General features: G+C 39.6%; 2 protein-coding genes across 4 annotated transcripts in view; one reads left to right on the top strand and one right to left on the bottom strand.

Moving 5' to 3' along the window:
* Window positions 1-475, bottom strand: part of mthfr (methylenetetrahydrofolate reductase (NAD(P)H)) — a 28694-nt gene extending 28219 nt beyond the window's left edge. For all 3 annotated transcript variants that reach the window (XM_061074899.1, XM_061074901.1, XM_061074898.1), the window contains exon 1: window positions 183-475. The gene's annotated coding sequence lies outside the window, so the exon portion shown is untranslated. The remainder of the gene's footprint in view (window positions 1-182) is intronic.
* Window positions 476-4239: 3764 nt separating this feature from the next.
* Window positions 4240-21476, top strand: LOC133004503 (EF-hand domain-containing protein D2-like). Its single transcript, XM_061073964.1, has 4 exons — window positions 4240-4705; window positions 15435-15582; window positions 15677-15811; window positions 17327-21476. The coding sequence occupies exons 1-4, from the start codon at window positions 4419-4421 to the stop codon at window positions 17456-17458; spliced, it is 702 nt and encodes a 233-aa protein (XP_060929947.1). The 5' UTR covers window positions 4240-4418; the 3' UTR covers window positions 17459-21476.
* The last annotated feature ends 2458 nt before the right edge of the window (window positions 21477-23934 follow it).

Raw genomic sequence — 23934 nt, forward strand, 5'->3', positions numbered from 1 at the left:
TCGTTCAAAGTTGGACAGCAAACGTGTGTTTAGCAACTGCTACCTCATGTTGAGCTCAGCTAGCTACATGAGCGATATTAGCCAAGTGATGACTCAATGAAAACACAAAGACAGAACCACACTACATCTGGAGGTAACATGTCCAGCCCGTAGCAAAATAAAGCAAACAATGGTTCTCCCACCTCCTTCGGACGACGATGTTGTGGTTTACCACTGCGGCCAGCGCTGTTTGGATCTCCGTAGTCAAACCAGCCACCGGATCCTGGAGTGCGCCCGTATAAACAACTTTGTGGTAAAAGTTGAAGCGGGTCAGACTTTATCGATCATTTCTGTCACTGTCTGGTACAGTCTATGGTCTGAAAACACGTGCTGCAGAATCACTGACCTGCCTGCATACAGGATGTGACATTGCTACGAACCCCCGAAAACAAACAACGAATTTTAAATGCACGATGAGTACAGTATCAATATTAGATTCCTGAAAAACCGGAGGCTGCAGTTAAAGGACCAATGTTCCAGGATCCTTGGTTTTTGACAACACCGCCACCTAGCGAGGTGGATGATATGTCGTTTTAAAGGTTTATTTCCATCAAATGAACACTGTCTTTGTCGCTGAGACTTGCAAGTTGATAATTTGTGAAATCAGAATAAGTTCATCATCAAGTAAAATAAAGATAGAATCCTATTGCCTTTGCAGTCACTAGATCTCAACCAGATATTTTAAAGGTTGGAGAGAAGCAAGTTAAAAGAACAACTCTGGGTGCAAATTCAAGATTTATATATATTTTTCACATTAAAGTGTAAACAAGAATAGCTAACTTTAACTTTGCTATCAATTCAATACAGAGGAATGGTCTTTTAACTCTAAACAAATAACACATGATTCAGATTAAGACACTTTTACTGTCGTCCATCATGAAGGTCTACCCACATTGGGAGAAGTGACGGCATTAATGAAAGACAACACTGAGCTAAGGGACCGGGTCCTAGACCTGGAATGTACAAACGTCGGTGGAATATCAGGATCCGGGCATAAAAGAAGTAGAGGAAGAAAACCCACCCTAAGTGGTTGCTAACTTGCGGTGAAAATCTCACCCTCATGGTCCCCAAACATCAACCACATCATGGATTCTGTGCACCATCAAAACAGAAAAACTAAACAAGGCTTGTCATCATCCAATTCACCCGGAGAATACACTGAGACGCGTTGTGAAAAAGGACCACGGATTCCAGTGTCTGTAAAGAGCCAAACATCCCCCTGTAGAAGATCTCTGCAAGGCTGACAGGAAACGTGAGCAGCGCTGTGGCCCTCAGCTGGGAGACGGGTATGCGATGTGCGATAGTCCAGCAGGATTTTTTTCATCACGTTCAGCTGTGCCAGTGCATGAGATAAGTCAAGATTCTTTTTCATTCATCGTTTTGAATGTCTTTGCCTAAATAGTGAATCTGCGTTTCTTATTAGATTTTTATATGATATTTTATAGTATTGATTTGGGATGGTTTGGTAGGTAAATATGTATTAGTTGTATATGCATATTTTTGGTAATAGTTTTGTGTAAATATTTATTGTATATTTATACTGGGGGTTATGTGCGGGGTTCTTGGAAGATGGTATGTGCTGTCTGAAGAAATTGAAAGGCATCTCTATATAAGGAGCCAGTCTGAGGATGTGTGGCGATGCTGTATCACCTGTGCAGCAGGGTGAATAAAATAGCTTCAAGCCTGACCATAACTTGTATAGTGTGTTTTTCCCCTCTGGGTGTCTGGACCACTCAGGCCGACTTACAGTATCCTCTCAGTGATTTTTTTCCTCTCAAAGACAAGCTCTAATATAGTTAAACAAAGTCAAATTGAATCCCCCATTGGTTCTTGAGAGCTGTGGGCAGGAGGCGTTGAAAGCGGCGGCTGTAGGTGAAGCGTGAATAACATGTTCCTCAGCTATTCACATTTCGCCCACCCTTGCCAAAGTGCCGCCCTAGGCAATCGCCTAGTTTGCCTTATTGACTCGCTAGCAATGCCCCCAGGCCCCTTGCTGTTAAAGAGTGAGTTGACCACTAAGGCCACTGGGGCCCTCATCACCTACAAGGAATTGCTTTTGAGAAATGTTTCTGTTCCGCTCCTGATCCACCCCTGCACATAGGGGAAGTGAAGGTGAGAGTTGTGTGCCTGTTTCTTTCATACTTCTCCCGCAATTTTCCCCTTCGTTTTAGAACATAAATTCACAGTTTAAATATAACCTTACATTAGATGGTGTCTGCAGCAAAGACAAAAACTATTCTAATATTCATCTTAGGTACATTTGCAAGGGGTCCACAACTCCTTCTGCCAAGTTTTTGTGGAATTCTAGATGTGCTTTCTAGACTCAAAGAGAATTTTGATGTAAATGTTGTGTTTTACAATAATGAAACTGAGACTATTTGTTTTATCTAACATTATGTTGAAACATTACATGGATTGAAGAATAATAAAGGAAAAAGAACCGTAGAAATTTGTAAGGCCTTAAATATTGTTTAAGCATATCTGATTCTCAGTCATCCAGGTCAGGGTATCTTCAGAAGTTGTACAAGTGTACATGAAACAGGACTTGCTTGTGTGGCCTCAGAGATCACTAGGGAGGGAGTGGTTTGCTAGTGGTACCCAGGCCAGGGGAAAGCACCTTTTAAGCTGTGTCTTTAATAAGGAGCTGCGTCCTTTGGAGGACCACTTAAGCCAGGGTTCGGCAACCTTTACTATCAAAAGAGACATTTGGCCCCCTCTTCCACCAAATACAATTTGTCTAGAGCCGCAAAACATATTTGATAACACAGCTTATAAAGTTGTATATATAGTTATACTCAGTGTTGTGCCAGTTCACAATTAAAATTAACTGAATTAAGTTAATGCAGATTAAAATGATCTATAGTTCATGTTCATTTTTTCCATTTGTTATTGGGAGGATTTAGGTGACAAACGTATGGTCATGTCTTTGGTTATGAATCAATTGTGTCGGATCATGCCTACAAGTTGGTGTACTGAGCACAAAATGGTGAGGAATTTTTCATGATGTTTTAAATGCAGTCTCAAACTCTAGATGAATCAAACAAAAACTAAGTGACTTCATGTGTTGATCAGGTCCTGATAACTAGTGATGAGTGTTTATAAGTTCTAGTGAGAGCAGGTTAGAGTGGAGGAGGAGACAGAAACTCCAGCTCGGTACAAACCAGCTGCAGTTTCAGCTCTGATCACTGAACAGCTGAGACCAGAGAAACTCTGCGTTTTCACTGTTTCCACTGTTCTTCCACAAAGTCACTGACCGGCTGCTTCACCTGAACGAGCTCTGATTTCACTGTGTGTGTCTCTGAGAGAGATAGTGTGTGTGTGTGTGTGTGTGCGTGCGATCGCTGTCTGGGAACACACACAGACACATTTTCTCTCGCTCCTGGTATTTCACATAATGAATACAACATGGATACAATGATGTAAAAAATGAACATGAGTGAAGTTCACAAGGGCCTTTAACTAAACTATTTTACAAGATCATACCATTATTCTATTTTATTCTATTTTTATTTTATTATTCTACACAAGGCTCTGAATGGGCTAGGACTGATAGAACGCAGAGATCATCTGCAGTCTATAAGGGGTTCCCAACAACAGACGAAAGAAAGTCGGACATCCAGCTTTTGTAAATTATGCTCCAAAGTGGTGGAACAGACCGCCGCTAGATATGAGAGAAGCTAGTTCAGTAAACGTCTTTCAAAGAAAACTTAAAACATTTATTTTTACTTCAGCCTTTAACTAGATCTTGCATTTTTTCTTTTTTCTTTACCTTCCTGTTAAATGTTATGTTAGCGTGTGTCTTAAAATATGCTCTCTTCCTATTTTGTATGTTACAAATATTTGTATTATAAGTATTATCAAAAAATGTTCTCCTTCAACTTACTAAAGGTTTTTTAAATGTACCTCTTTTATTCTACTCTTACAATTTATTTAGCTTTTTATTTTATTTTTTATTTATTTTATTGTGCGGCTTAAACTCTGCTTTCTGATTTTAAAGTATTTTTCTTTTAATTTAGTCTGTGTTGTATTGACATCTCTGTACATTAATACATACATAAAGATGCATTGTCTTGTTAATAAGTGTTTTCATGAAGACTTTCAGGACTTTTTGATTGACTGGAGGGAAACCTCAGTTAGTGCGGTGTCTCTTTAAAAGGTGCGGCGTGTCCGTGACACGACCACGCAAAGCTGCGTAGCTGATGAGCCATGACACTACATCCTGAAGCCTGAGCTGTGTTGATGATCCCTGAACGCAGCAAAAACACGCACACTGTTTGAGAGCAGCGCGACGTTTTCTTCGAACACCATTTTAAAGCTGTTAGAGGGACTCGCAGCTGTATTCCCCCTCTCTAGTCACTGAGCCACACCGCAGTCTGAACATGGCGACAGATGAGCTGTCGTCGAAGCTCAGCCGACGACTTCAGATAGAAGACGGAGCCGAGGACCCTGTGGCCCTGGACCCGCCCGGACACCAGAATGGCTCCGAGGAGAAGCCAAGCACCGCCAACGCAGATTCGGAGTTGGGCGCCAAACTGTCCCGGAGAGGAGAGCTGAACGAGGGCCAGGGTGAGCACTGTCAGCCCAGCATGAAGGTCTTCAACCCCTACACCGAGTTCAAGGAATTCTCCCGAAAGCAGATCAAGGACATGGAGAAAATGTTCAAAATGTGAGTGTCACGGAATTCTCAACATGTTACATATGTTTAACGTGTGTTAATCATGCCTCCAGGCCACTGGTCCCATGTGATATGACGTGATTCAGTAAGGGAAGTCACGATGAGATTGCACATATAAGGAAGTCCAGTTGGCACATCGCTTATGTAGGTCACAGCTGAATGAACCACTCATCTGAAAATCAGGATCAGTGAGGAAACATAAAGACATTACTCTGAGCGCACTAACTCATCATATGTTGAGTCAACTAAGGTAATAGATCCAATTGAAAATGTAGAGTATTTGCAGGCTGGGGACCTCCCACTACTCACTGATGAGGAAATGACATACAGACTTTTCTCAAACCAGGAACTGATGTGATTAATAGATACAAAATTGTGATGAATTGATTTCATCAGTAACCCTCTTTCTGTAGTTGATTGGGAAGAGTTTACAGTTTAAGTGTTAGTTTAGCTTTTATGACAAGTGATGCAAAAATGTAATAACACTACCATTTTGAATGTGAAACTCTCAAGGCCGGAGCATGCTTCTGCGTTTTCACGGGCCCGGAAGTGCAAGAGCCCTCCCGGGCCCCTTACGTGCTATCGTAGCCCTTCTTACGTGCTTATGTGCGTCGGCCAATTTTTCTAACTAGACGGCAAAGCCCCGCAAGTGTAACCCACCCGCAAGGGCTGTGATTGGTCTGCTAACTACATCATTTCCGGTTCATGCCTGGAAACCACGGAAGATTTAGAAGAACAAATATGGACCAAATAGAAGAGCACTTGGCAGAAGAGATCCGAAACTATGACCACTAGTATAACCCATCACTGACCGGCGGATTTTTCTGCCAGAAAAAGGCTCTGCGGAGCCGCCGTGGCGATGTAAATAAATCGTTCTTCTTCGTGCCACACACGAAGAAGAGCCGACTTCGACAAAAAACATTACTCCGCCTAGTCGTCTGGCGGGGAATTGCATGGCAACACGCGCAACGCTTGGAAAACCATGAATGAGAACGAGTCCTGCGTTACAACTGCGATCTTGCGGGCCCCTGACAACGCAGAAGCATGCTCCGGCCTTCAGTCATTATCTACTCAACACTATGCCGATGGAGGGGTGGGTGAAGTGTTTGAGTCCACAAAACACTTGTGACCAAACTAGTGACCAAAGCTTCAGACGTAATAAAACAACAGAAAAAACATATCATGCCTCAATACTGCTTGTGTGGTGTCATCCAGTTGTCAGTAAACCCCGACATTAAAATTCGACCTGAAACAAGGTCATTAACACCATGTTTTGCCTAAAATGAATGACCGGAAATGCACAAAGCCTTGTAGCAGAAATCAGGCTGTGCTGCTGGAAGGTGCTGTAAAAGATTAAGATGATTAAATCTTTGCCAATCAATTAATATTTTAGCTCTTCTTCTATAATATGTGAGGTTAGTAGGGATGTGTATCATTCAAAAGTAGGGGTGTAACGTTACACAAAATTTCCAGTTTGGTATGTACCTTGGTTTTGAGGTCAAGGTTTGGTACCTTTTCAGTATAGTAGAGACAAGGAACAGAAAACATTAAACTAATTTGTTAAAACATTTTAATCAAACCTTCAATTAATGTGGCTGTCTTTCTTACCCAAGTAATTTTTACAAAGTAAAATGTCCAAAAAAACCCTCATAAATCAATATATAGGGATGCACGATATGGCCGCTGCTATAAAAACACCAAGGACGTTTGTTATTGATTAGACCGGTCTGAATTATTTGCCATGGGGAGCTGGTTTTACAAAAAATTTACCCATTTACCACAACTTGAAGTTTTCTGTTAACATAATAATAATAGTAATAATAAATTATATTGTTTAAAAGACAGAATTGAACTGGGAATCTTAGCGTTACTTGTTTATCTGCTGCCTCAACAATAAATATTAGCCTATTAAGGGCTGAAATGCAAAAGATAAAGAGGTGAAAGGGTTAGATGTTACTACTGCAGCTGGACTGTCTTCATCAAAAGAGTCATCATCACAGTAACTGGCTGTCGCTTCCATTTGCTGGGTCCTCTAGTCTGGTCCTCACTAGGGCTGGGTATTGCCTACAACCTCATGATACCAAACGTATCGCGCTTCACGTTGCTTTTGATTAATGTCCTGCACAGGAATCCCTTAAACAGCTGTTCTTTATTATTCTGTATAACACCAAAGGCAAAGCTTTAAGGATTTGCACAACTAAAATTGCCTATTCTGTTGTCTCTTATGCATTTTGTTTTTCGATGCAGCAATAATATTCTGGATTCACTTGACTTTAAATGCACTTCTGTTTGCTGTAAAAATGTCCACCTGGCATATCAGTTCTTTTATATATATATATATATTTAAAAAAAATCTGTTTTAACAAACAAATGCTTGTACTGGCAGCTAAGGCTAAACATGTTTCCAGATTTCTGTGCAGAAACAAGAGTTGATCAACCTACTAAGGTTTCAGAGCAGTTCTCTGACTTGTAACTATGTCTCCAGCAGTGGAGAACACCCTCTCTGCAGCTACAAGTATACCTGGGATGCATAGGGTATCTCTACTAAGTTAGACAGTAAGGAGAAAGCAGTCTGGTGCTCCCTCCACAAACTGAGTGGAACCCAAGAAAGAGCCAATGGCTCTGCCTCTTTGTATTTCTTGATTTCATCCAGTGCCTGATCATGTTGTGAGATAGAGTCCTGTCTTTTGGGTAGAGAAGATGTCTCTCAAAATAAATCTGCTAGAGCACTAACTTGCACTAACTTCGCCAGCTGTGCCACGATTGTCATATTGGAGGCATTATATGTCACCAACGCAGGATTCTTTTCAACAAGCTCCGATTCATCCAGCACGTCCCGTAGCAAATCTGCAATATTTTACCCGTTGTGGCTTTTAAACATAGCTCTGGTCTGCAGGACACGTGAGACAATTTCTGGAAAAATATGGTGGCATGTGAGAGTTTCATATCTCAAATATATATTGGGTTGCTCTCGACGTCCAGGCATCACATGTTATGGCAACAGAATAGATTGCTTCTGTGATTTTACTTTTTTTTTTGCTTCACATTTGCATTCAACTGGGGAGTATAGATGAGATAATTGATATTTCAACATGAAACATTAGCAATATAGCATGGTTGTATTATTATTGCTTACTATAAAAGTATAACTGGACATTAAGGCTCAAATATTACCTATGCTATCATGGTCAACGACCTTTAAGTTGCAACAACACCCTTTATAGTATACTTTCCTCCACCATGGAACCTCTAGGCAAAAGGCAGCAAACCTAAACAACAACCTGAATTGAATTGCGTTAAAGAGGCTCACTGTGAAAATATATGTTCTATTATCTGAATGATAAATAAATATACATATATACAATAAATAAATGTGTTTATTTTTCAGTTAAGGAACCCTGGTCTGTGAGTTACGGGAAGGGATGGGGCGGTTAGAGTGAATACATATTTTCTTTAGATGTACACATCACTGACCTGAACTAATAGTCCGTTAAGATATCTGACGGGGATTCAGCACCCGCTACACTCATCTGCTGTAGGAAGTCGCGCTCGCGCAAGATTCCGGAGGATGTTGTTCTCATAATGCGCGGGACTAGAACGATTATTCATTAGGCTTGGATTTTTATTTGAATGAATTCTTAATGACGAATAATCGAATATCGATTATTCATTACCAACCCTAATAGGGATGCCATTTTAAGTCACCAGCACCGCAGCTATCACAGTAAAGTGACATTTGGTAAACATCCATCCATCCAAGTGAGACGGCCCGGCGTCTCTAGTTTTTTTCCTGCATGCCTCAACATGCCGTGCAATGTTAAGTTGTGAAAATGTAAAAATCGGCACAGATATTTAAGTTATAACCGGCAACTAAACTATACGTGGTAATATCTTTCTGTGACAGAGCCTTCTGTTGTTTCTTTTTTAGTTCATGAGAGGAAACTAGACCCTGAGATTTGTTTTTTCTATGTCCATGAATTTCGGCTGTTTCTTTGAGATGCTCTGCCCAGATTTTTCAGGTTCCTCTCACGTCCGGGCTTGTCCAGGCATTGTAATTGCACAGCTTAGTTGCACATACTTTCTGTACAGAAAACCCAAGCAGACTTGTATGGTTTGAGCAATTAACTTGTAAATTAAAGTATTTCACATTTGAAAAGACAGTTTTTCTCCATTGGATCTTTTTTGAGTACAATGCACTCTAAAAACGAATGCCTTGTCTCAACAAAGAAAATCAACACTTTGTGATGGTTTTTTTTGAGTCATGGCAACAACCAACATTGAGTTAGGTCAATTAGCTTTTCCTCTGCAAGGAAAGGTATTTAAAATTTGTACTTACTTAAGAATTGTTACAATAAACACAAATGTTTAAGTTGAATACTGCTTCAAATTAAGTTGTTCAAACTACTTTTTTAAGTCTTTTTTCTTTATTTTAATAGTTACGAACACAAGGTTTTAAGTTGACAACCATTTAACTACATTCTTCAGTAGTTTTAGCTTTTTAAAAGTATTTGTTCTTGTAGCTTTGAATAAATCAATTTATTCACAACAAATTAGTTTTGCAATTAACTTTTTTGACCTGCAGTTATGTACTAAACTCTGAAAATATGTAAATGTAAAAGTCAACTCAAAATATCAAAATAATGTTTTGAGATTTGGCACTTCGGCACTGGTTTAAGTCCATCGACATCAAGGAACAGTTTCTGAGACACAAAGAATATAGATTAAGTTCCTTTGGTTTCATCAACCAGGACGATTGCTGTCTTTGGGTGAGATCTGAATTGCTGATCATCGATGATGGCAAATGTCAACACATGCCTACCAAGGCTTGCCACAAACTTCGATGTACTGGAAAGCAAATGATACAGATAGATACATTAGCATGTTCAAGATAATGATCTGGATGAATACTGGAGACTTTCTACACTGTCACTCTAAAGGCTGAAATATGCTACTCCGACTCCGTTACGGACGGACGAACGGACGGATACGACGGACTCTTTTTCATTAATGGTTCTCTGAAGGCTGTGGGTGTTGAAAACAATTAACCGCCAGAACAGTAGGTGGCACAACGGCTCATGCCGTTTTGTATGTAGAAGTCGTCGATTGTTTATTTACCTTCTCCCGGCTTTTCTCACACACAGTGAACGATGGCAACTAACAGACAAAGACTGTTGATGGAGCTGGAGCTGCTTGACATGGAAGAGGACTTGCTTGTAACATATTTTATGAGACGAGTACAACAGCAGAAGAGGAGGGAATGAAACAGGAAGTGTGAGGTCCAGAAATGTGAGATTCCGGAAATGATGTCGTTCGGAAATGATGTCGTTAGCGGACCAATCACAGCCAAGGAGTATCCGTAGGCTCTCTGACATGCCAAGGTATAGTTAGAAAAATCACGTCCTCCCAAATTTCTGACTTTATTACTGTCAATCTAATCTGCATTGTGTGTCATATTGGACACACCATTATTTATACAAATGTTGTCCCACCTGGGTAGGGATGGAGACACATTTCTGTGGCTCTGTCTCCTTACCAGCTTTAATAGGGGTGTCAATGCCCTTGCCCTTCCAGTGTCCATATCTAACATTACTCCTGTAGTCAATCACTCTCTTAGAATCTACTCACAATTCAGAAAACATTTTAACCTACTAGATATGTACCTTTCCAGCCCAGTGGCATTCAACTACCTCCTGATCAAAATCTTAAGACCAGTTAAAAAATTTGTACTTTTGCACTGTTGAATCTAAGTAGAGTTTCAAAATGCAAAAAGAAGAAATGGGAACAAGACGCCAAAAGTTGTGAGCAGGCAATTTATTGAAAACAACAATTTAACTGAAGTAGGCTGTTCATCAGCTGATCAAAAGTCTAAGACCACAGCTCAAAAACAACCAAAAACCTCCTAAAACAGAAATTAAAGTGTCAAAAACTGACTCAGTAATGAGTAGCTCCACCATTATTGTTGATCACTTCAAAAATTCGTTTTGGAATGCTTGATGCAAGTGTTTCCAAAAGGCTAGTGCGAATGTTGCGCCAAGTGGTGAAGATGGCTTCACGAAGGGCATCCACTGTCTGGAACTGAAGTCCATTTTTGTAAACTTCCCTTGCCATCCATCCCCAAATGTTCTCAATTGGATTAAGATCAGGTGAACACGCAGGATGGTCCAAAAGAGTGATGTTATTCTCCTGGAAAAAAGTCTTGGTCAGACGGGCATTGTGAATTGGAGCGTTGTCCTGCTGAAAAACCCAGTCGTTACCACACAGACGAGGGCCCTCAGTCATGAGGGATGCCCGCTGCAATATCTCCACATAGCCAGCTGCTGTTTGACGCCCCTGCACAACCTGGAGCTCCATTGTTCCATTGAAGGAAAAAGCACCCCAGATCATGATGGCGCCCCCTCCACTGTGCCGCGTAGAAAACATCTCAGGTGGCATCTCCTTGTCATGCCAGTAACGTTGGAAGCCATCAGGACCATCAAGGTTACATTTTTTCTCGTCAGAGAATAAAACTTTCTTCCACCTTTGAATGTCCCATGTTTGGTGCTCCCTTGCAAAGTCTAAACGGGCAATTTTGTGGCGTTGAAGGAGACGTGGCCTTTGAAGACGTTTCTTGTTTTTGAAGCCCTTCCTTCGCAGATGCCGTCTGATGGTTATTGGGCTGCAGTTAGCACCAGTAATGGCCTTAATTTGGGACGAGGATCGTCCCGTGTCTTGACGGATAGCCATTCGGATCCTCCTGCTCAGCGCCGGTGAGATTTTTTTGGGTCTACCACTTGATTTTTTTGTTCCATAACCCTGAGGATCTTTTAAGAAATGCAAAATGACTGTCTTAGTGCGTCCAACCTCAGCAGCGATGGCACGTTGTGAGAGGCCTTGTTTATGCAGTTCAACAATCCTACCACGTTCAAAGACGGTGAGCTTTTTTGCCTTTGCCATCAAGAGATCTTCACAGTGTGATTACTTGACAGGAAATGACATGGAATCCAAATTTTTGCACAGATTTTGGCTTTTAAAGGCTGTGGTCTTAAACTTTTGATCAGCTGATGAACAGCCTATTTGAGTTAAATTGTTGTTTTCAATAAATTGCCTGCTCACAACTTTTGGTCTCTTGTTCCCATTTCTTCTTTTTGCATTTTGAAACTCTACTTAGAACCTTCCTAAGATCCAACAGTGCAAAATGCAAATTCATGCAATTTTTTAACTGGTCTTAAGATTTTGATCAGAAGCATATCTTTTCCTATCCTCAACCCATGACATAGCATTCAACATGCGGCATGGGAGGGGCCTGTAACGTTTTCATGACCTCTTTTATAGACAAGGAAATTGGATGCCCAGTTCCATTTTTTTAAATTATATATATTTACAGATAAGGCATTTTATTACAGGGTCTGTCCCACTATTTCCCAATAAGCCTCCCCACAAAAATATTGATTGTATCATGTCTTTTAATCCAACAGATAAAGGCACAATTATGTTTATTCTAGGGCTAATCTCTAACTTACATTGCCCTTCCTTTTCAGGTATTAGGAATGCATAGGAATGAGATTTACAAATAGTTTTATAAGGAAACTTGGACTTTTTATAAAGATCAGTTCTATGTGTGATGATTACAAAACATCACAGGAGCAGAGTCACTTGTTGACCAGCGGAGTACTGTGCCTCAGTGCAGTGGTGCTGATTTTAGATGAGATAAAACTTTATTGATCCACACACTGGGGAAATTCAGAAATATAAAAAGACAATAGAATAGAAAAAAGAAAAATGCGGAGTATGTAAGTTATATACACCTTTTCACTGTAGTGGTTTGTATAAAACGTTATAAGTAAAGTGCACTTTCACAGGATGATTGTACATCAAGTATAGTACTGTATATGAAGACTTTTCATATACAGGGCGGCTGTGGCTGAGAGGTAGTGCGGTCGTCCTCCAACCTGAAGTCGGCGGTTCGATCCCCAGTCTGAACCATCTGCGTGCCGAAGTGTCCTTGGGCAAGATGCTGAACCCTGAATGGCCCCCCATAGAATAACAAAAGTGCTGCAAGTAGATGCACTGTATGAATGTGTGTGTGAATGGGTGAATGTGAAACTGTACTGTAAAGCGCTTTGAGTGGTCATCATCAGACTAGAAAAGCGCTATATAAATACAAATCCATTTACCAAATCCATTTACTTTTAGTCAGGGTTTAGAGCTAATCACAACATGGAGACAGCCTTGGCAAAAGTCACTAATGACCTTCTAATAGCTTCAGGCTTACTTGTCGTCTCTAAAAGTAGAGTAGGAGCCAGACCTTTTAGCTATCAAGCTCCACTTTCAGTTCGGGAGGCAGACACCATCTGTACCATAAGAGTAGGCTTAAAACCTTCCTTTACGATAAAGCTTATAGTTGAAGCCAGTCCGGAGTTGTCTTAGACCTGCTCTTAGTTATGCGGCTATAGATGTAGAATGTCAGGGAACACGTGACACACAGAGCTTCTCATCCCAGCTTCTCCTTCCTCTTCGCCCTCCTTATCACATCAAAGAAATGAATATCTCATCAATACAAGTTTCTGACTTGACTTCTTCCCCGGAGTCCCTATGCCATATCGTCCGCAGATCCACATCGTTGATTATGATGGTGGATCGTGTATCAGAGATCGGGATCATAATGGCGGATCCGGAATCGTGCTGGCAGATCGTGATAGTAATGGCGAATCCTGTATCATGTTGGCATTTGATCGTGGTGGTGGACCACGATCAAGATGGCAGATGATGGTGGATCGTGATTGTGGTGGCTGCTGACCATGGAATATGATTACAACAAGACTGCTTGATATACAATATATCTCCTCAGACACTCGAACATTACTGACAATAATCCATCAATTTATTTACCTTCCATTATGCTACAAAGTGTTTATTCTTATCAATGCTGCAAATACCTTTATCTTTCTGATGTTCTCCATTACACGTGGCATATTTTGCACTTCTGTCCGTCCTTGGAGAGGGATCCCTCACATGTGGCTCTCTCTGAGGTTTTTTTTTTTCTTGTTGAAGGTTATGGCACACCTTGATTAAGCCCTATGAGACAAATTGTGATTTATGAATATGGGCCATACAAATAAAATTTGATTGATTGAAAATCAATCAAATGCACTGACAATATCTCTTAACAGAAATGTCAATGATTAAACACAATTAGTTGAAACAAAATGTAAAAGTGCGTCTTAATCTCTTATCTCCATTAGCTGGCCAAATTCCTTGTCTTCTACCACGGAAAACGGCTGGTCAACAAGAGCGATAAATTCCGTGATTCTGTCATTTATTGCTTTAGTTTTCTTGCAGTCACTTTAAGACTGATGTCCTGGCTTTGTGTATCGTTTGTGTGTGTGTGGCAAGTGAATTGCGCACTTGCACAATATGTGTGACAATTGTTGTGTTGTGTATTTATGGAAAATATGTGCCCAATCATATAAACACAAAGTAAACTTCAATAACTGTTGTTGATGTTTATTTATAAAGTTCAATGTTAGTGTGGAGGGAGGACACTGAAAGGATAACTCAGCACTGTACAAGGCCGCTGGGCCTAATGTGCGTCTATCCTGATCCTGAAACGGAGGCGTTACTTAGCGTAAACTCTGTTTAGGTCTATATAAATGATACAGACGGTGTGGCGGGTGGGCAAATTATATAATCAGCACGTGCCTGAGCACCTTGTAACACAAAGGAGTTCTACCCGTTTTCGTATCTTTGTTTACCATCCCAGTCGGCAACTCTGAACATCTGCCTTCATGTGAAATTTGACCTTGTCTTGCTTTATTTGTCCCAGAAGTCCCTGGAAAAATACATATACAAGATAGTAAACACACAGACTGGCGAGTGGTAACCATTGTTGTACTCATGCTCAGGTGGAAGTTCATCTAGTTTGTGGGAGCACAGGTTGACAAGAGTATGTCAGAAAGACAATAACTGCATGATTTTATTCTTTTTTCCATTTGCATGCTGCCCCTTTTATACAATAATATTGTCTTTTGCACACTCTAACCCTCATAGTATATTATATTACCTATTGTATAGTCAAATACTTATATTCATATTCATACCTCTACTGTATATCATATCATACTCTCTGTATATTCTTGTTTACATAAGTCTATATACACATATTTATACATGTGTACATGTTATAATTACTATTATTATTATATATACTGTTGCTGCCATTATTACCATATACTGCTTTTATATTGGTATAATTACTATCATATATAAATATATATTATGTTATATTATATACTATATATACTGTACTATTCTTATATACTGTCTAACAATACCATTACCATCATATCAGTACTTTTACCATCATCTTGCCAATGCTCCTTATCTACCTATTTTATTGTATTCTAACAATACCATTACCATCATATCATCAGTACTATTACCATCATCTTGCCACTGCACCTTATCTACCTATTTTATTGTATTTTATCTTGTGCTTCTGTTTTTTTATTCTTTCTACCTCAATATTTTTAATTTTATTGTATTGTATTTTATTGTATTCAAATATACCGGCTGCTATGACAACTTAATTTCCCTTCGGGGATGAATAAAGTACTCTATCTATCTATCTAAAATCAACCAGCTGCACGGCTCAGAAGTTACTCAGTATTTGTTGATAGGAAGTGAATCTTTCAGATCTGTTGCTAAGCTGTAACAAGCATTTTTCATATTTGATTCTGTCAAGGTATGATTCTGGGAAAGACAACTACATTGACCTCATGGAGCTGAAGTTGATGATGGAGAAGCTTGGTGCTCCACAGACACACATTGGCTTGAAGAATATGATCAAGGAGGTGGACGAGGACCTGGACAACAAACTCAGCTTCAGAGAGGTGAAAAGAGGTCAACCAGATACAAATTAGTGAGAATATGTGATATTCCTTTTTTCTTACATCCGTGTTCTTCTGCTTTTCCTGTCGTCTTTAGTTCCTGCTGATTTTCAGGAAGGCAGCAGCAGGAGAGCTGTCAGAGGACAGTGGCCTCTGTGTCCTTGCTCGCCTCTCTGAAATCGATGTCTCTACAGAGGGGGTCAAAGGAGCCAAGACCTTCTTTGAAGCTAAAGTAAGTTGACTCCAAAATGTAAGAAATTAACACAGATAAAGTTTCATTACAGTCAATACCCAAAATATTCAAAACTACACATGCAAACAATCAGTTACTTTGAGAAAAGCCAGCCACTGGAATTTGAGAGAGGGTTGAACATTCCCACCAACATTCCAGCAGCATCACCACCAACCCACCCACCCACCTCTAATACCAGCATAGTCCATTTCAAATTGTAGTGACACAAATGTGAGTCTATATCAACCATTTCCAAATCCAGTGATATACAATGTAGACAAATCCAGGTCATGCTGTCTTTTATACAGACACTGAATATGATTATAAAGGATGAAAGGTCAGTTGTTTCAAAATAACTATTTTAAAGGCAAAAGGAGGAATACGACAAGAGAGAATAAATGACGCTGATGAACGAGTGACACATTTTTATCATCATTTAAGTTCAATATTTTCCAATCAGAAAGACAATCTTTGGTGAATGGATTAAAAACATCTTGAAGGTAATGTTGAGTGATGTGTTGGTAAAATTTTGTGCAGGATGGAATTTCTGTGTGGCATCAACAGAAATACTCAAAGTAATAATTGGGTCTCCATCGGGGTAGCATCATGCTAAGAGCTTCAAAATGATATGATAACGTTATCTCTCAAAGTCAGACTGACTATCAGCAACGCCGTGAGAAATCTGTGTTGCGTTGGTCGAAACCTCCATGAAATACTTTCTGTCCTTTGCCGACCTCAGCATAACATCTGCTGTAGTTTTTCACGCGAGTAAACTGTGTGCATGTTCAGTGGGCAATCACAATAATCAACCGTTTTAAACAGAGCAGGCCTGCCTCCGTTAGTTCTCTACGCAGCCTATAAACTATGAGACCCGTGGTGGAGAATAACAACTATAAGGGAATGCAGAGATGGTTCCTCTCTAGATCTGCCAAATTTGTGAGATGCGTCTGTTTAAAATATAGAAAAATGTTTATTAACAGTTTAACCGAAAGTATTAATCAGTCAAAAATCGTATTGTCAGTTAAATGGTAAATGGATTTGTATTTATATAGCGCTTTTCTAGTCTGATGAAGACCACTCAAAGCGCTTTACAGTACAGTTTCACATTCACCCATTCACACACACATTCATACAGTGCATCTACTTGCAGCACTTTGTTATTCTATGGGGGGCTATTGAGGGTTCAGCATCTTGCCCAAGGACACTTCGGCATGCAGATGGTTCAGACTGGGGATCGAACCGCCGACCTTCAGGTTGGAGGACGACCACTCTACCCCTCAGCCACAGCCGCCCAGTTAATGGTTACATGATTTATTTATGAACATCCATTGTCAGGTGTGCATGAACTTTGTCCTGTGGAAAAAAAGAGGGAGATGGTATATAGAATCACTGCGAAATATCACCAATCCAGTCCATGTTCAAGAACTTGGTTTACGAGAGTAAATGTAACTCATTACTTCCACCCTCCTTGCTGCACGTCTATGCTTGACCACTATGTGTATTTCTGTTGAACAGGTCCAGGCCATCAATGAGTCCAGCCGGTTTGAAGCAGAGATTCGCCAGGAGCAGGAGGACAAGAAGAAGCAGGCTGAGGACCAGAAACAAAGACGAGCAGCTTTCAAAGACCTACAGTCAGCCTTCAATTGACCACCCTTCTCTCATCTCAGGACCTTTCACTCTGTGCTGCACAAAGTCAATGAGTGTTTTTTAATGCGCCATGTATGTTAGGCAGTGGTAGTCCTGAGTCAGCTCAATGTCCCATACATGTTTATCAATAGTCAGACTAGGTACACAATGAAATAATTACCACTGTCTATGCTTATGCAGATAATATATAGAAAATCAATGATTCATTTGTATATTTAACTCTCTAGCTCGGTCACGCCTTCTAATATTGATAAAAGTTTAGTGCAGGATTGTCAGTAGAGAAGTCTTTGCTGATCTAAATGAAAGGTTCTCACAGTATCTTGTCATTAGGCATAGCGTCTGCAATTTCAAAGAATCTATTTTTACCCAAATATCTACTGTGGCGCACTGTGCTGGCACTTTGGGGCTGCTGACCCAGAGGGCTTCGGCAAAACAAAACAAATGATTACTTTACAGGGTATTAAAATCTGGTCTCATAGAGTTGTAAACGGGTGTGCAGTGCGTTGGCATCTAATAAACCTTCAAACTGTTGCTCAAATCAGCCTTTACTAGTTTGACAGTCTCCACTGTACCTGTTACGACAAGCACACACCAACACAGCTCCCAGTACCTGCTGTGTTTGGACAGATAGCTCTTAGATTCATCCTAAACTGTAGTTGAAATGACTCAAGTCTCATTCCTAGTATTCGCATCGAGTGGTGATGAATGCACTTAATGAACTCTCCTGACTACAGTGTCAGCTTGCTTAAACTATATTTGATTAACTTTACTCATTAAAGATTTCAGTCCACAGTGACACTTAACAGTCTCATAATATGCTTGCCACATAATAATGTCACATGTTGAAGAAATAGCTGAGCTCTGCAGTTTTAGTGTCACCAACTTCATTGCTGACATCAGGGGATGTTTTGACTGCGTTGTATTGCTTAAATTTGGAGTTCACTTCAACCACATGAGCCATCAGACTGTTTGAAATCTACAGTTGTCTACAGTCTACTTGGTTCAGGTAATGGCTGATATGATTCAGGAAATACTTATTTTTTTACCTGCATTTACTTTAGTTGTCATTTCCCGATCAATAGTTGAGTGGTTTGGACTTGCGTACCCAGAGAAAAAATGTCACTAAAGCCGATTTTAGACATGACCTTCGGAGAATATCTGGAGAATTGGGTCTGGATTTTCTCCAGAGTCTGCCTTTCACACAGCACAATAGGAGATTCTCCGCTCAGACACCTTCGTTAAGGGGTGATGCAGCAGAGGCAGTACGTAATGCTGTGGTATCACGTGTTTTTTTGTTTACCGTACATGGACACCGGTGTCGGCCAAAAGATCTCTTGACAACCTTGTCTGTGTCTTTTACATCTATGGCTCTGCTTCTTCATCTGTTCATTTCACACTCACCCGCTCATGGTTAACCCTTCGGATGATCTCCTGCTGTTCTCTCACCCCGGCTAATTCAGACTGCCTCTGGCTTTAATACTAGGGGAGGTCCGGAGGCTTTCACTCGGACATTTGCGTTCACACACATAGCCCTTCTGGAGAATGTCTGGAGGTTATGGGTCTCCGCATTCCTGAAATCAGCTTGAGTAAAATGCTTCAATAACTGAAAGGAATGATCAAAATTTTGAAAAAAAGTCCCACGCGTTAGATTTTTTTGAAAACTTCTCCCACTCTACGTTCTCTCACCTGATTAACCTGGAGGTTTAACACACAATATCACATGTGCCATTATAGCAGTTAGACTAGTGACACTTACACTGTTTTACATTCTCATGGTAAAATCATAACTAATGTGAAATCCTCGACCGGTAGTTGAAACCAGCCTTTTCCTAATCAGCCCTTTTCTGTTGCCCTTACTATGTGAAACCCTAGTGTATTTTTTGTAATCAGGTAAATAATTTATCAAACAAAGTTGCGCGTTTTGAACTAACTTGATAATTTGTTGTAAGTGTCTTTATCAAGAACTTTGGATTAAACTTGATGTAAATGTTACATTTAATCCAAGATTAAATGTCCCTGTCTTTAAAACATGGTGTTAATCCTGAAGATTGTGTGGCTGATGGGGCTCATAAATGCACAGACAGCAACCCCGAGCTAATCAGTAAAATAACTGGTACTCTATATAGTCAGATAATGCGTTGCCATTTATTTGTAAAATAATCAGGGAATAGTATGGGATGTTTTAACATACACTCATCTTTAACAAATAAATGTATAATTACACCTGTTGGCCACCAGTTGGTACAGATTTTCAAAAAATCTATTTTAAGTATGCAGCCTATGAGAACAAATCAACAAATGAACAGGTCACACAGATCAGGCTCGTGTTTGTTTCAAATTTTAATATTTGAAACATAAACAGTGTTTTGTTTGTGGCTTTAACTGAATTAGCTTCTTGTTAGTTAAGTTAATGGACCAATGCACCCATACTGTACATGCAAGGGTAATTTCCCTTTCAGTAGTTTTGTATTTATAGCATATAGTATTGATTTAATTGACAATGTTATGAACTGATCCAAACGTTGTATCCACATGAGTGACTCCAAGCTACTAAATATAAAGCTTGAGTGTGATACACTTTACATATTATTACACATTGGCACCTTATGTATCAGAAATATATATTCTTATGAATGCTGTATCCAACCATTATGACCAATTCCTTCATTATTTCAAATGATTTATAAAACAGGCGCAGTGTATTTAATGAGTCGTTGATTTTTACATGATCTTCAGGATTATCCCATAATATAATCTAAATCTGAGATCTCTAATTTTTGTATGATGTCATAGAGGGATTTCAAATCTTTATAGGAGAGATCGTTATTTTAGCTTTTGAGCCAGGTTGTAAATGTATTGGGGACACATGTTTGGTTAGAACTACATCAAATAATATGCAAGAGCCTTTAGTGTAGTTATTGATATTCTGTTGATGCATGGCAGAATTTCTCAGCACTTTGTGGCTGAAATGTTCGTAATACATCAAAAGCATATCAGATTTGTCTCCACTGTATGAAAAATATTCTATCTTTTCTAGGATGAAACATTTCTTTGAAAACTCCTTGTTCATTGTTTAAACATTCTAGCAAAACCCAAATGTGGTGTTGTGTTGCTCAACAAAGTGGAGGACAGTCAATGAGTAGTTGTAACTGTGGGTTTTGTCATATCTGTCATATGTATCTCCTGGTTTTTATTATTTCTATAGTAAGGCTCATTGTTTTTGGTTTTGATCTGCTGTAATAGATCGGTTACTATATTGATGGGTTTTTTTTGTATAATTCCCAAATTTTCAAAAGAGATCATTTCCATTTGGTTGTTTTTTGGTGTTAAAAGAAAACCAATGTTTAAATATGCAAATATTTTATTGATTCATTTCCGTATTGATATTGTCAAGCCCACACTGTATTAGTTAGGGTTTCAGAGGGAACAAAACCATTTTTTTTTAAATTTCATTCCACTGAACATTCCCTCATACTGATAGAGAACAATGAGTTGGAGTTGAGTACACACACTGCGTCATCTACTGATGACGCAAACCTTTCATTCTCCAAACCTTTCATTCTGTTATGTCAAGGAAAGTGCCAAATGTTTAAACTACTGTAATGGGGCTTTTCATGCTACGGCAGCAAAAATGTGAATGGAAATATAATTAAATGACAATGATGAAATATTTGATCTTTCTATATTTGGAAAACTGTTGGCAGTATTTAGTGGTGATCCTGTTGTAGGTACACATCCCATCCCACCATTCATGTCATGGAAAAAAAAAATTCTGCTGCAGTTCTTGCATGTTTCCACTTGGTCTGAGAGTTGCTATAAAAGTTAAGGACTGTATTACATTATCACTGAGACTTTTTTTTTACCTGTACAATTGCTTTCCCTGCTATGGTTTGATTTAATTTCCACTTTCCTTCCTTGTTTTTGTTAGTTTGTTAAGTTGTACTGTCTTGTTTACTAACAACAAAAGAGAACGTTCTAATGCAGCTTATGTTTTAATTTCAATAAAATGTCTAGTGTGTTTTATCAGTGTTATTGTAAACAGCATCAAACAGAAAGCATAACATAATAGTTTGTTTGTTTTTTAAAGTAGAATTGGTCGTCCACTAACCTGAAGGTTGGCGGTTCGATCCCCGTCTCCCAGAGCCATGTCTTTGGGCAAGATGCTGAACCCAAAATTGACAGCTGTGCAGGCAATGTATGACTGATTTATGATAAAGTGCTACGTATAGATGCACTGTATGAATGTTTGCGTAGGTGGATGGGTGAAAACTACTGTAAAGTGCTTTGAGTGGTCATTAAGACCAGAGAAGCGTTATATACAGACCATTTATTACTGAATTATTTGGTGATCTTAAACTTTGTTATGGTTTTTAAGGTCTTGTCTTCTGTCTGAGGTTTATAATTGTGTACCGCTTTGGAATGAATGCTTTCTCTTTTTCTTGCTGCAAAACAAATCTACCTACGGGTACAAATAGTAACCTTAACCTTAACTTTATTCACATGTAGGATCTGATTATCTGGTCTGTGTGGTAAGTGGTCTGTATTTATTAAGCGCTTTTCTAGTCTAGATGACCACTCAAGGCAAAATATAGATTTAAAAGAGTAGCCATCAACAAACCTAAACTGCTTGTCTTAAGACAGTGGGAGGAAGCAACAGTACCTGGATAAAACCCACACAGACACAGGGAATACATTCAAACTACACACAGACCTGAGCTTATCTGTATCACCGCTCAACCCAATTACAAAATCATTAGTTATTTTCTCATGCATGACAAAGCTCCTCTTTATGGTAATGATGACTTGTAACATTCCCCCACAACACTAAAATTAAATAATTTAAGGACCTTAACAAAAGAGTTATGATATGGTCAAATGGAGAGAAAATGTTAATTTTTATTTGTATAGCCCATATTCACACATCACAATTTGTCTCATAGGGCTTTAACATGGTGTGACATCCTCTGTCCTTAACCCTTAGCAAGAGTTAGGAAAAACTACTAAAAACCCTTTTAACAGGGTAAAAATACGTAGAAACCTCAGAGAGACACATGTGAGGGATTCCTCTCCCAGGATGGACAGAGGTGAAATAGATGTCAAGTGTAGGAAAACATCATCAAGATAAAGGTTTTAGCAGCAATGATGAGGGTAAACATTTTGAAGGATAACTTCAATACTATATGTCAAGCAGTCCTGCTGCAATCATAGTCTATGGTCACAAGCCAGCAAGATCATGATCCACCATCAAGATCGGATGCCACTATAGTCCACAGTCATTGTCCACTGCCGCCAGTTAGGATCCATCATCAGCTGCCACCTCGGTCGTGGTCCACCACAATTATCTGATGCCAACGCGATAAAGGATCCGCCATTATTATAACGATCAAGCAGACTTCTTATGTAATATGTAAAAATAGGGATAACTATTATATAACAATAATGTTTTGCCCACATAATAAGCAGTTTTTTTTTGCAGTGTTTCAAAGGAGATCATATGACGTAGAAACAGACAAAAGCACGGTTGTTGGTATGATTGTGTTTTGTCCACTTTAAACACTGTGGCTGTGTGACTGACTACAGGGAGACAGTGAACGAGTTCCACATTCAGGGCTCTCAAGTAACATTACTCTCCAAAGTATCAGTGTGTCAGCTCCACACGATGGCTAATGTTCTCTGACAGCCTCTCATGAAGCCTCTCATGAAGGACAAGTACACCTCAGGTAGGACTAAAGTCTCTTTTCATTTTCCTTTAGATTATACTGCATTATCTGAAGTGTAGGCCTACATGCACCAGGTTGATGCTGTTTTTCACCATTCTTTTAATTCCAACAACCACTTTAGAGACAGGATCATTTTCATAAAGAAAATTCAGGCTGTAATAAGTAATTTGAAATGTGAAATACAAAGTGTAAGTATTTTTACTTTTTGTAACAGTCAATTTACTGTTCTACGTGTGTTATATTAACATGCTTTAGATTATTTCTCCAAGTCAGTGGTTGATGACTGTAATTCTCGTTTACAACAAAGAGAAAAAAACATAGCAACTTAATTGCTGGTAGCTAATTAATGCAACCACGAGTAACATGTTTGTGTGTGCGTGTGTGTGTGTGTGTGTCGGCAGCAAGCCTTTCATCAGTTTCTACATTATCTACTTCTGTTATCCCAAAGCACTTCTTTTCTCCTGCATCTGCGCTTTTCTCCTTGATTAAGCTAGATGACTGACTGTCAGCAGCATGCAGAAAAAGCGGGTGCTCCACGCATAGTCCTCAGGTTTCGCCATCCATCAAGCCTTTTCAAACATCGACCACCAACTCTGCTGCTGCCCCTTTCCTTCTGTCCTCCACAACCTGCAAACCTTTCAAACCCCTGTCCAACTGAATACACCTCAGCTCTAAATCATCTTATCCCTCTGTAGTTCATTCCCTGACAACACAAGTCACAAACATCAGGACATCCAGCCGGCCGCCTGTTGCAGG

This window comes from Limanda limanda, chromosome 7, assembly GCF_963576545.1.
Source record: "Limanda limanda chromosome 7, fLimLim1.1, whole genome shotgun sequence".
Taxonomy (NCBI): domain Eukaryota; kingdom Metazoa; phylum Chordata; class Actinopteri; order Pleuronectiformes; family Pleuronectidae; genus Limanda; species Limanda limanda.